The 14,609-nt window shown below is 38.8% G+C and overlaps 1 protein-coding gene across 2 annotated transcripts in view; it reads right to left on the bottom strand.

Moving 5' to 3' along the window:
* The window catches only part of KHDRBS2 (KH RNA binding domain containing, signal transduction associated 2), a 368,147-nt gene that overhangs the window by 218,703 nt on the left and 134,835 nt on the right, over positions 1 to 14,609 (bottom strand). For both annotated transcript variants that reach the window (XM_050894052.1, XM_050894051.1), the window contains exon 3: positions 13,354 to 13,470. In XM_050894052.1, coding sequence (XP_050750009.1) covers positions 13,354 to 13,470 — 117 coding nt within the window. The remainder of the gene's footprint in view (positions 1 to 13,353; positions 13,471 to 14,609) is intronic.

The raw sequence follows: 14,609 nt of genomic DNA, 5'->3' as shown, positions 1-14,609 counted from the left end.
GCAAGGTGAGGCACCAGAGTAACCCCACAGACAGTGGAAGCAACCGAACGGCGCCAACAAGCACCAAATGATTCTCTGGCTGACGAAATCTGAATCATCTGAAATCAAGAAGAGTTTGGCACAAATCTGGATGTCAAACTCAGACTTTTGAGTGTCAAATTGGCACCATTACAGACAGAGGGAGATTGCAGCTGAGTTACTCAGCAGCTTGTTTCTAATGCATAATACATGTGTACACAGCTTTGCTTACTTTGCTGGGGCATTTAGAAAACCCTACGATATTCCACAAACAAAAAATTTAAACTGTTTTCAGGTCAAAAATTTACTAAATGTTTACAAGTTGGCAAAACAGAAAGCATGTAATCTTTCACTACTTCAAATAATACATATTTTTCTTCACTAAGGGACATCTTTACCCTTCCCACATTCCTCTCTTTTGCAACTTATCTGCTTTGTGTCCTTTAAAGTTTCATGGTCCTCCATCATTTTTAACTCAGAAGAGAAAGAATAAACCTGAAGCACTATCTCAACGTTTTGCCCCTTGGAAGTAGTCTAATTTAGCAGAAAGAGAAGAATGTGTCCCACCTTTTTAAAAACAGCAGTATAAACCTTACAAATGTCCTGTCAGAGCTAAGAAATATGTAAGTCTGTCTTAACACTGGATGTGAGGGAGGCGATGAAGACTTTTAGTATCACCACTGCATTGCATCAGTAATAAAGCAGGGATTTTTCAACATGTGTTTGAGGTCTGATATAATTCTTTTGTGAGGACAATGTAATTTTCTTAACTATCAGCCTTAGAGTATGAAATTTTTAACACAGAGTTAAACTGCCCTCTTGGTTATTGCGTTTTGAAAATGCCATCACTAATTACATGGAAGTATCATATCACTCCATGAATCAAGTTAGCAGGAAATACTTAAAGTGATATATCTGACTGAATCTCTGCAACCATTCTAACATCTCACTCTTCAGACTGGGACTTTAGTCTAAGAATTAATAGAGAAATATTTGGAGATTGCATTTGAATTTCACTTGCTCACTCAGCAAAATACTAAGAGTGATTTATTCCTCTCACTGGTCATTAGTAAAACTGCCACTGGCTTCAGCAGTACAAGAACTGCACTTCTGGGATACTGAGAGTATCAGAGGATATCTTATAGATTTCCCTAGGATTCAAAGGAGAACATTCCAACAATTATCATATTTTATTTAAATTATAAGTTTTTTAAGTACTTAAATGAGTGTCCCACTTTCCTGATTGTCTTAACCTACCTTTGCATGTAACCAACCTATGAACTTTAATTTTTCATCAGTAATTAATATAGGTCAAGGTTAGGAAGATATGGTAATCTCGATTTTTCTGCCATCTTTCCAATTTAAAATAAAAACTTGTGTTCCAATTCTCCACGTGTATGCAGAAACATAAATCTTTTTTATAGAATACCAAATAATTTCATAAAAAACCAGCATATCAACAAGGTCAGAGGCTTCAGTTCAGTTCCCTTTAATAAGCACACAAGCTTGCACAGATTATTTGGTATTTATAGCTTTTTCCCAGAAATCATGGGTAAGTTATAGAATCAATGACGCAGACTGTTTCCAATATTTACAGCCCAAAATTTATAGTCCAAAATTTGTCTCTGAGAGCCCAAAATGCCATAAAGTTTTTTTGATTTGTTCAATTTAGGATTTTTCTCTCCTGGGGAATATTCACTGAGCAAAACGCCAGCATAGCAATCTTCACCAAGGTCTTTTTGTTACTGTTGCCTCAGGGAGGGACTGGCTGTGAGATGGTCAGGAGATAAATATGGTGCTTCTGCGACCCAGCAATTCCTGATGGCTAATTCTTGACTCTGATGGTAGGCCAGATCTTGCACCAGTGAAAACAAGCTCCAATACTGAGGAACAACAGCTACCTTGTGACCTGTGCCCTCTTCAGGAGGGGACACTGCATACCGGTAAGTATCTAATTACATGAAAAAAAGCTGCAGTAAATTGGGTTCTAGCTATAATATTGTAAATCTTGTTTTCATAAGTAACATGTAAAAGCCTGCTGACACAAATTTGATGTCTCCACTCACAAATAATGTTTTTTTATAAAAGTGCAACTAAAAACTTTCCAGCTGCCACGAGGGTAGGTACAGGTTGCTTACTGAGAGACATAAATGACTTCTCTAATGGGACAACAAAGTCCTGTTCATATACTCCCACAGTGACAAGGCAGAAGATCCAGAGAAGAACTGGAATCCGACTGGAGAAGTCAAAAGATGACCCCACTGCCCGACCTTCAGACCTAGATCCTGAAATCCAGGTCAGAGGTGACAGGCAGCATAAACCACAAGCCACATCTCTAGAGAAGAGATTTTTCTAGAACTTGGGAGACTCAAGCAAGGTGGAACTCACTGTGGCAGAGACAAGGAGCCACAGTGCCAAGGAAACAGTAATTTGGGGGGTCTGAGGACCTAGAATGATAGTGGTATCTTTCTCTGATATAAAGGGTGGTTTGGTATTGATGCTTTTTCTTTACCTGCTGCATGAAACTCAGAACGGAAGAAAAGGTGGCATATCATCCACATTTAGGACATGGAATGGTCTGGAGGCTTATTCAAGTATGTCTTGAGAAGACAGTAAGTTTTATACCAAAGTGAAAGGAACACTGTTAAATAATTTGGTGATAATCTGAGAGTAATGCTACTTGAGCTATACTCCTCTTAAAATGGAAGTGGTGTCATCTACTGGGAACTTCCTATCAATCTATAGAAACATTTAGGAAATGGGTTATGAAATGATTTTGAAACTTTGGAGGCAATTATGCATCTTTTGGGGATAGAAGAGTTGAATGTTAAATAGCATGGGAATTTCAAATTATTGATAAAAGACAGATATCCCTAGTCACTGTAGAAGACATCAGAAGGAACTCGCTAATATAGAATGACTTAAGCTCAACCATGAATTACAGCTATATGTCACACACACACACACATCTTTCTTTTTCTGACTCCTCTAAGCAAGGTCAGAGTTGTTGAGCACCCAGCCAAAACAAAGGAGACATGTTCTTAACCCAAGAGGGACTGGGGAAAAGACTGTTTTCTCTGCAGCAAGATGGGCTATGTACTTAAATGAGTTCTAAAACTCAGAGAGGAAAGTCAGAGAAAACATCTTAAATCTTTGACATAAATATGACAAACCACCTTCAGAAGGAAAAATCCATACTGCAAGGAAACAAATAAACTTGACAGAAACTGAAACAAATGGACTTTCCCAAAATTTTATAGCACAAACTGAAACAGCCAGGGGTTACTGTGTTGCAGATCATTTGAAACTGCATAAATTGAAGGATAACAGGCAGTTGATCTTTCTAGCCAGGTTCCAAATCCAAAGTTACTGGTCAATGATATTAAGGAGACACCTGTTAACACAGGAGTTTTCTGATAGATAAGGGACTATCTATCAGAAGGCATCTCATTGATGAGGTATGCAGAAAGGACCATCTGAATATCAGGAAGGGAAGAATTTATCCCAGTAGGACCAGTTAACTGTGTCTTGGCTCAATGGTATCATATTTTTGAGTTTGTTCCCAGCTCAGCCAGCAAGCCAGACAGAGAGATAACCAATGGAAGCTGCAAAAACGACCAGACAAAAGATGCTCCCGTCTGCCAGGAATGTGGTGCTAACAAATGGTGTGGAGAAAGACAATATTCCCACAGAGTACAGAGAGGCAAGAGGAAAATCCAGTGGGTTGACCCTGGCTGGATGCCAGGTGCCCACCAAAGCCGCTCTATCACTCCCCTCCTCAGCTGAACAGGGGAGAGAATATATAATGAAAGGCTTTTGGGTCGACATAAGGACAGGGAGAGATCACCCACCAGTTACCATCACGGGCAAAACAGACTCAACTTGGGGAAATTAGTTTAATTTATTACCAATCAAATCAGAGTAGGATAATGAGAAATAAACCCTAAATCTTAAAACACCTTCCCCCCACACCTCCCTTCTCCCTGGGCTCAACTGCACTCCTGAATTCTCTACCTCCTCCCTGCCAGCGGCGCAGGGGATGGGGAATGGGGGTTGCGGTCAGTTCATCACACGTTGTTTCTGCCGCTCCTTCCTCCTCAGGGGAGGACTCCTCACACTCTTCCCCTGCTCCAGCGTGGGGTCCCTCCCAAGGGAGACAGTCCTCCACGAACTTCTCCAACGTGAGTCCTTCCCACAGGCTACAGTTCTTCACGAACTGCTCCAGCGTGGGTCCTTTTGACGGGGTGCAGTCCTTCAGAAACAGACTGCTCCAGCATGGGTCCCCCATGGGGTCACAAGTCCTGCCAGCAAACCTGCTCCAGCGTGGGCTCCTCTCTCTCCACGGGTCCACAGGTCCTGCCAGCAGCCTGCTCCAGCAAGGGCTTCCCACGGGGTCACAGCCTCCTTCGGGGCATCCACCTGCTCCAGCGTGGGGTCCTCCATGGGCTGCAGGTGGATATCTGCTCCACCGTTCACCTCCGTGGGCTGCAGGGGGACAGCCTGCCTCACCATGGTCTTCACCACGGGCTGCAGGGGAATCTCTGCTTTGGCACCTGGAGCACCTCCTCCCCCTCCTTCACTGCCCTTGGTGTCTGCAGAGTTGTTTCTCTCACATCTTCTCACTCCTCTCTCTGGTTGCCGTTGCCGTCATGTTTTTTTACCCCCCCTTTCTTAAATATGCTATCCCAGAGGCGCTACCACCATCGCTGATGGGCTCGGCCTTGGCCAGTGGCGGGTCCATCTTGGAGCCAGCTAGCATTGGCTCTATTGGACATAGGGGAAACTTCTAGCAGCTTCTCACAGAAGCCACCCCTGTAGCCCCCCTGCTACCAAACCTTGGCATGCAAACCCAATACAGAAAATAAACCAAAATATGCAGAGATATGGTAGAAAATGAAGAGATTTATGACTCCCCAGCTAGAAAGATCCTCGCTGAATACTCTTCATTCTTTTTGTGCCAGAGGAAGATATACAACTGAAAGCCCTCAGTGTACTGTGATATTAAAATATTGACCTGCCAGTATTACCCTCTATTTTCTGAGTATATAGTTGGAGTTGGCTTCCCAAACGTTGCTCCAACCAGGTAATCATGAGACTGCAATTCAGATATCAGACTAAGTGAATGTGCTGTGAGAACAGTTATCTGCTGTTAGTAAAAACAGCTTAAAGACTAAAAACTATTCTAAGAAATATTGGTTGTGATCTGTATCTGCCTCAACCTCTCTCCCCTATCAGAGCAAAAAGGAGTTTACATAACATTAGAGGTGATACATAGAGGTATTTTCCACAGAAACTGGGGTTGTTGAGTAACTGAAAGTTGCTAGAACATGAGTAACGCTGGAGGAAACAGTGATAAAGACGGTCTCTTCTTTTAGTCTGTGCCTGCCAACAGATTTCCATTTTCTCTGTATAAGGAGAAAATATGTTCTTTGGAATTTTTTTTTTTCCAGGTAAAACGTAGCTTTAGAGTTTGAAAGCCTTTGGTACCATTTGACATGCTCACTTAAAGGAAAAACTGAGAGAATGTAGATTACAGTAGACTAAAGAGTTAGTAGCCTTTTCCAAATGATCCTTTAAAGATTTCAGTTTCAAAATATGGGGTGCTCTGCTTTTTGTTTGTTTCCTTTTGCTTGCACTTTTCTTTGTTGCTGGTTGTTATAGTCCTTACAGACTCACAGCAGTCAGTATCAGGAAGCTGGAGAGATTTAGGAAGGGAAAAAAAATGTGTTGCAGCAGAAGCAGTGTGCTGCTGTAACTTCTGCTCATATCTTGAAGGCATGCTGAGGGCCTAATCCTGCTCTTGGTTGTAAATGCGTTTGTGGGGTAAAATGACTGTAAGCTGTAAGGAACCATGGCTGTAGAGATAAAAATACAAAGTCAATAATACTTTTACACACAGCAAAGGAAAACCTAACAGAAAAAGATTAAATGGGTGAGCACCAATTAGTGATTTAAAACTAGCTATTGATGCTTCTGGATGTGAGCCATTTTTCTAAACCCAGTGCCACACATTGGCACATCTTTCCCTTAGAGATTTTACAGCTAAAGATGATAAAGGAGTACTTCAATGAAACAGAAACATCTTACCTAAGAAACAAACATTTCAGCGATTTTGCTTAAAGTCCAGATCAAAACTCCCAGCAGGCTGGAAGTAAACCTACAGGTTCTGTTTTAAAGAACTAAAATGGACTTTTAATAGAAATTCCCAAATCTGTATCTCCAACTATAAGAGCTGAAACCTCATGACGACACACTGGGCTTAACTACCATAGCCATAAGCTAGAGTGAGCAACCTCACCGGCACAAGTAGAGTGGCACCAGTGTAAAACCTGGTGCAACAGACCACTAGGTGATTTTTTTTTTTTTTTTTTAAACTTTCTAGTGTCTTACGCAATTGCTTATTCTTGTTCAGAATGCCACCACTCTCATTTGGAAGGAAATATTGCATATGTAACCATACTGCATAAGCTTAAACGATTATAACAGGCAGTGACACTCAAAGGCTTTTGAAACTCAGGACACTAAAGAAGACGCTTTTGTTCTCGTGTTTCAGTAAAGCAATAGGATTGGGAAAGAATATAATGCAATACTTGGATCATCACCTCCTATAGACGAAACTTGCAGCTTTTTTCTTCCCTTTTGGGCTATCTGAGCATTATTTATATAATCTTCTTGAAACACCAATGAAGTCAAGAGAACGCTATCAGAGAATTAACTCTCCACTGTTAGGACTCTCTGCTCATGGTAGACATGATCTAATGAAAAAATATATTGTGCTTCAAACCAAAAAGTTATTGGCCACTACTGACATTATATATATGGACTTAATCCTGTAAGATATTTAAGCATATAAAGGTTGCAGGATTGCAGTCAGGGCGCTTAGCATTTGCAGGGAACAGACCAGTGTGCACTGCAACTCTCCCATATTTTAAAAATCTTTTATAAGGTACTCGCATAATATGGCTATTAAAAACCACATTAAAGCCAATATGTTAATCATTGAATCTAGGTAGTTTCTCTGCGTGCTGACTTCAGATCTTTTTAGTTGCCAACAAGTTCTTAGCACGTGTTTTTTAAAAAGAAAAGCTAACGCAAGAAATCCTGTTTGACGGGACAAGCTGTTGTCCAGCGGCAGTGGAGCTTCTTTGGAAAGTACTTAATCCACAGATTAATAAAAGGCAGATAGTTCTACTGCAATTAACTCTTCTGTAATGAAACCTTCTTTCTTTAATAACTAGTTCAAACAACAGCTGAAACTTGAAGAAGAAAGCAGTTAAAAGTTCACTCAGTAGCTGACAAAACATTGAGCCACGGACAAATAGTTTACGTGATTTTTCAAAGCTGCAGTGCAAGTTTGTTCTCTAATTTCCCATGTTTTATAGGAAAGAAACAGGAATCTTTAGTAACAGCATCCTCCAAACAGCCAGGACAAAAGACATAAGTAAGTGGAAGTTCAAACAATGAAAGAAATGGGTAATAAACAGGAAGTGCACAAAAGGGCAATTGGTGTTGACAGGATTTCTCTAGGTACAAAGTAACACTTCAAATTGGAGTGGCAATTATACGTCAGTATTCAGGAGATTTAACTCAAGCATTATGACTTACATTTTCTTTCATGTGTGGCTGACGGCCCATGTGCCACTGTAGCAATTGACATTTTAGCCTTCTTTTATCTAATACATAGCCTTGTTATCAGGCTATACGTTAATTTCCAAATCCTGCTTTATTTAAGTAAAAAGTGGTTCAAAAAGATGTTTGGAGTGTCTGTGACTTCTGCAAAGACAATGTGAGCCTCTTCAGTTTAAATAGTTAATCTGTCTTGCAAGAAGGGTCTTGCAGGTGATGAACAATGAGTTTTCAGGAAAAAAAAAATCAGGTTAAAAATCCATTTTTCTTTTTTTTAACAAAATGAAAAGCAATCAAAAATCTTCCTTTGGGTAACACTCGAAATATTATTAAAGCAAAATCAAAACATTTTATTGTTCTTAGGTTATTCAGCTCTTCCAAACATATTCACTTAGGTTAATTTTTAAATAAAAAAGTCCTTTTAAAAATAAAAAAGGCACAAACATTTTACCCTGAAAAATTTTCAACTACAACACTTGCACATTTTCAAGATTTCTTTCACAACCCTTCTCTGTTTCAGAATTTTGGAGCTTCCACATGCCTCTCTTCTACATAATTCTGTGTTCACTGGAAAATTTCCATCTTTTCTTTCTTTGAATGTTCCCACCATAAAGTTACACATGCAATGAGAAAGACAAAAGACAAAAGATAAAATTCTGTACAAGGTAGAGTTTTTCTTTTGCAAAAGATTTATACCTGCCATTTTTTTTTCAAGTGAGTCCTCTTCCCTTTCTCAACATGTTTTTGCTTTTTCTATGCCTTGTTCAACATTTCAGTTATTAATCTGAGATCATGGCCTTCATTTGCTCTCTTTTACCAGCATTTTCCATACCAATTAATTACTGGTATCATGCTACATATAATCATTCCAGGCAAGCCTCACCATATACAGTCTCATCTACTCTGGTATAGTTCACCTCTGAAAAAAACATAACAAAAAGAGATGATGTCATGTTGCAGATAAGTACCATGGCTGGACTGTGATTAATGCTGATGATCTGTTCCCACTCCTGTTATTAAGGGTGAGGTCCCACCTCAGACCAGTGTCCCTTAGATCAGTATTTTCTCTCCAGTCAGTAGAGGGTTCTTAGGGAAACGTGGAAGGGGAGGAGTATGTTTTTGACTCTTCCCACATACTCTCCCCAAGCTCCAGCAATCTGCAGTCAGGTCATGCAGCCCTTAAAGGCAGTTCTAATGACACCAACGTGGTTATTTTATCTCTGGCCCTAAATGTTCTTGGTTTTCCTACAAAAATTTTCCTCTCAGTTCCATCTGCGTGAAATCATTGTCATTTTGCTCTCACATACGATGTTCTGAAGTTCCAGAAAACACAAAGACCAAGTTACGTATATGTCCTGGTTTCGGCTGCAACAGAGTTAACTCTCTTCTTAGTAGCTGGTACAGTGCTGGGTTTTGGATTTGAGAGAATGCTGTGAGAATAATGTTGATAACACACTGATGTTTTAGTTGTTGCTAAGTAGCACTTATCTTAAGGACTTTTCAGTTTCCCATGCTCTGCCAGCAAGCAGGTGTGCAAGAAGCTGGGAGGGAGCAGAGCCGGGACAGCTGACCTGAACTAGCCAAAGGGATATTCCATACCATGGAACGTCATGCTCAGTATATAAACAGGGGGGAGCTGGCTGGGAGAGGGGGATTGCTGCTTGGGCATCGGTCAGCGGGTGGCGAGCAACTGAATTGTGCATCACTTGTCTTTTCTTGGGTCAATTTCTCTCTTTTTTTGTTATATTCCTTTTCATTACTATTATTATTATATTTTAAATTATTATTGTTATTATTATTATATTTTACCATAGTTATTAAACTGCTCTTATGTCAACCCACAAGTTTTACTTTTTTTTTTTCTGATTCTCCTCCCCATCCCACTGGGAGCAGGGAGGAGTGAATGAGTGGCTGCGTGGTGCTTAGTTGCTAGCTGGGGTTAAACCACGACAGTATACTATCTAGTGCATGTTTATTGCATGTTGGTGTATAATTTATCTGAATAAAAAAATACCGCTCATATAAATAATCTAAAACCAGGGAGTATGGAGAAATGCTGCAAGCCTCAAGACTGTGCTCTCTTACGAAACTCTGGCAGGTAACTAGCTCAAGAAATAGAAGTGTTTGAGAAACATTGCTATATATTTTTCTGCTTCTTTTAAAGAGAATCCATGCTCTTACTGCTATAGCTTATGCAAAAAAAGCTATTCCAGCTCACTGCATACATTTATTTTTTTTTAATGGCACAGTGAAAAGCATTCATTGCGTGGTTGAAAAGGAGAAAATCTGCATCTATGTATGAAAGCAATCAATTCATTCCGCTTGTAATGAGATTTCTCCTGTCATTTCAGTTTGATTGTTTACTTTTACAATCGCCTCCCATGCTGTTTGGAAAAAGAAATGGAAAAGAATCAAAAGCCAAGCAACTCAACATGACTATGTTTAATCTCATCACTACCTGTTATGAAGAATGCATTTGCATATTTATAATACTATATCACTACAGGAATGACAACCTTTAGTGGCAGCATGTAAGCCAGCAAGATAGTGAGAGCTGAACCTGTTCTAAGAACTCACTGGAAACTGGCTGTGCTCTTACGGTGGGCACAATTCTCAGTGGTCATGGCTACGCTCAACATGTTGAACAATACCTTCTCTATGATTTAAAAATAAATGGGAGTTATTCAGCTAATAAATACTTCAAATTTTAGCTACAGTTTTGCATGCCAAATCAAAAGGAAGAAGTATCTAGAAGCCAGCATCATCTTCTGTTGTATCTAGTTGACTGTCCATGTTTCATGATGATGCTTGTTTTTCCTGTCAGAATACTGTAGGATCTTTCTCCTGTTACAGAAAACTAAACTTCTGCTGAGCCAGTGGCATTAGCTTAAGCACAGAGATTTAAGTACTCACATTAGCCACGCTGCTCTGGAAGAATCGTAAGTTTTCCTTGTATCCCAAATAACATTCTGTGAAACTGCTGCCCAATTTCTAACACAACTTTCTGTGACACATATATAAGCTCTGTGGTATTTTGTGCACAATTGGAGTTGTTCATAATATTCATTTTAAGTAAGTTGCATTGCCTTTTCAAATCAATCTATCCTGTTCCCAGACTGTAGGCACAGTGGATACTCAAAAATCTCAAGTCACTCTTAACCAGTGTCCCCTGAGGCTCTGGAAAGGAACAGCCCAAATTCTTTAGTCTCTGATATTTACCCACAGATTTCTTTTTTAAAGATAAGGAAATTCTGAAAAGCAGATATAGCTCCCTTGACAGAGTCCGCTTCCCAGAACTGGAAACTGCCCCTCCATATGCCCAAAATTAGAGCATGGCCAGAGTGGTTCATTGTACAGCCAAGCATTTGCCTACTGTCATCCTGGCACTAAAAAAACCCAAATCAGTGGATCAGTTCTTTTCAAACACTAAGTACCTAAGGATTCAGGGCATAAATGTATTTAGTATTTTCCAGCAGAAATTCTGTTTCTGCTGCTCTGACGCAGCTCACCATCCAGCTGCACTGGCCTGGAGGGGAAAAGCACACGTGCCTGCAGTCTGCCTAGGGACTATTATGGTTCATGGCATAATATAGACAGCTTTAAGGAAATTCCAGTTCACAGAGAGAAATTACATACATTTTTCTTGAAAATTCCTCCAGAAGGAAGACTCATCCGCCAATATACATAAGCTGATTTCTTGTATGGTACAAAATAACCACAACAAGCCTCCAGAATTTGGTAAGTTGTATTTAAATCAGTAAAAAAATACTGCGTAAATGAGACTAGTGGGCTTGTTTTATGGCAAGAAAACTGTTTTGACCAGAGCAAGTTGTATTTTCCTTAGCAATGTAGCAATTCACACTATAATTTATGCTCACAGTCAAATATATTTTCTTTAAGTTTTACCAGTATCTCAACCCAGAATATCCTCTCTGAAATGCTAATTGTAACTATTACCCATCCCATGATCATTCTCAGCCTGTTTTGCTTGGAACAGTGATGTACACGGATCAAATAATTCTTGTCTCTCACTGTAATTGCACAGGGATTTTGTTTTCTTTTGAGTCAGTAATGTCTAAATTGGATTAAGATAACAGTCGCTTATGAGGCCTTCTCTACAGAAGTTGGTTTCATCATTGCTATATTTAATGCTATTTTACTCTAGAACTTCATTTTTTACACCAATCTCATATGAATGAGTTTCCATGAAGTTCATACTTAACTTCAGATTACGCTTAAGGACTAAATGCTCTATAAAGAGGAAAAAAAAACCAAACCACCTGAATTTTGTTTTTGCTGACATACTAGTGAGTGAATGTAATAACTGGCATGCTGGCACTGTTCGTTATAATCAGATGAAATTCAAATGATATGATAAGAAGAGTGACTGATCTCAAAATCGGAAGACATAGTCTATTTATTTATGTGTGTTTAAACATCTTTAGCTGGTAACAAGCCCTTCACACTCCCCTGTCTGGGCAATTGCTGCTCTTGGCAATAATAATCTGAGTGGGTGGCTGAGAATGGAGCTGGCAGATGCAGTACTGATGCAAATTACTGCTACTTAGCAGCACATGCGTTCACTCATCCAGGGAGTAATTTTTTATCATTCCAGAAGTAAGCCAAAAGTCATAAAATATTTTACTTGTCAATACCGAGAAATAAAATCTGTAGTGCATTCAAAATTTATTATCATAAAATATAATGTTAAATAGATAATTGAAGTGTCAGTATGCCCAATGTCATAAAGAAATCTCTGAAAAAATGAAATACATTCTGTGTGCCTAATTTGTCTGTTTTGTGGGGTTTTTTTTTCAATATTGTAGTTGGAGACCTCAGAATGCACGTGTGACTACTGATACGCATTTCCAAGACAAAATAATGCCAACCATAAAGTGCTGATTAGCCTTTCCTTTATTCTGGCATATTATTGCTTTCATTATTTTAGCTACTGAGATGAATGACAGAGGTGACAGAAAGGAAAGCAGAATAATGCACAACGTTACTAAAGGCAACATACAGTTCAGTGAAATTAGCAGTCATTATTTCTGTCTTGACCATAATACTGCTGTTCTACAGACTGTAAAGTAAGACCCCACAATGCAATCAGTACTTGTTCTGGGTCAGATATATATGAAGGTGCCTTACCTTACAAATACTTACCCTAGGTGCATTGACGAGGCAGTGATTCCAAACACAGTATTTTTCTTTTATCTATAGTGCATTTTTATACATATTTAAGCAAAATGTCCACTGTTACCTGTTTTTAGAACTATGCCCTGAATAAATACTCAATCTTTTAAAAAAGTCCCATCTCTAAAGAAACAATAAACACAAGAGAAAACCTATTTATGTACAGCAATAATACACCAGCAATGTATACAAGCTATACTTTGTCAGGAGAAACAGACTTCTCCCAGACCAAACGAACTTTAAGCTGGTTTCTCTTTTAGGTGAATTATTTAAATAACAGTGGTAATATAGTAACTGTGGAGGTCTACAATTATATGGGAAGCAAGGTTTGCGTAGCAAGAGAAAAACTGTATTTAAGCAATTGATGTAACTTGAAAAAAAACAAACTAGCCTTGGAGTCAGAGTCTATTATGAGTCTACTAATTGGGTCATTAATAAGTACACAGGCAATCTAAGTGTAACAGCTAAAGCACAAATGTTTCAACACTAATTGCAACCAGAATCCAGACACAGTACCTTAGCTTTATCCCTCATGGATCCTTTCCCCAGAATGGACATTTTTGCACCTGTTTCTTCTTGTAACCTCTTCAAGGAGTTTCCTCTTGGTCCAAGCAATTTCCCAACAAAATTGAACTAGAAAGCAAATAAGAGAACTATTTTAGACCAAGAAGTACGTTTTAAAAAACTTAATAAATCTTTATAAACAAGTTGCTTAAAAAAGAAAAGTTTACTTTCCTTTAAAAAAAAATACTCCTACTTAGTTCTGAGCCTAATTCATTGGGATACAAGTCTGGAGAACCGAGGTACCCTCTCATCTAGCACGAAAGGCAGTAAAAGCATTCATGGTTTATTTGAACCCCAGGAGGCTGCTCTCTAGGACAAAAATGGCCAGTGGCTGCTTAGGTTTAGCTAACTGCTAAACAAGATCTTTGCTTATCAGACAGTATAGGTGAAACCCAGAGAATGCGTATGTTCTTTCCCGAGTTTGCAAGCTTTATTGACAAAGTAATATATTCTACAAAGTTAGAGGTTTAGATGGATTTTTAGGAACTGATGTTTTACACATTGATTTTCAAATAAGTGCTGGTTTGTGTATCGGCTTCAAGTATCTGTTTTGCCAGCAACAGAAAAAATCACAAACAATAGATCACTGTAGATATTCAAGGCTATTTTCTGAGAGGATTTTGAAGAACATTGGGCTTAGTCTGACATGCTGCTAATATTCTTAAACACTGTACAGTTCATGTGAAACATACAACATTGTTTTTTCTGTATGAAGAGGACAGATGTCTACATGAAAATCAGAGGACAGAACAATAAATAAATGAGGTGTTAATGTTATGCCAACACAAACTAGCAAAAAGGGGGGAGTCTATTAAGTAAGAGTAATTTGTTTATTCTGTAATCAATAGTCTCTTCAATGTATTATTTTTTATCCTTTCCAAAATCTTTTAAAAACCCTATGGCATGCTGTCTTCAGAAGTTGGCTGGGAACCATCAGCACTTGCTTAGGATGTTTCTAAATTATGTTCAAGTCTGAACAGACAGTACTCTGGCTTGGCTTTCAACAAAGAATAAACTTAGCCAAGGAAAAAGGTGTGTAATTGTATCAGCACTTCCTTGTTTTTATTTCAGAGATAAAGAACATGACCATAAGAAATAGCAATCAAGAATATGCTGCTGTCAAAAATACACCTGAATGTCTAAAAAGATGTTATAATATACCTTGTTTTGCATTACCTTCTATTTTAAAAATGGAAAAAATGGGGAAA

This window comes from Gymnogyps californianus, chromosome 3 (genome assembly GCF_018139145.2).
Source record: "Gymnogyps californianus isolate 813 chromosome 3, ASM1813914v2, whole genome shotgun sequence".
Taxonomy (NCBI): Eukaryota; Metazoa; Chordata; class Aves; order Accipitriformes; family Cathartidae; genus Gymnogyps; species Gymnogyps californianus.
The sequence above is the reverse complement of the archived record's forward strand: the minus strand, read 5'-3'. Positions and strand labels throughout refer to the sequence as shown.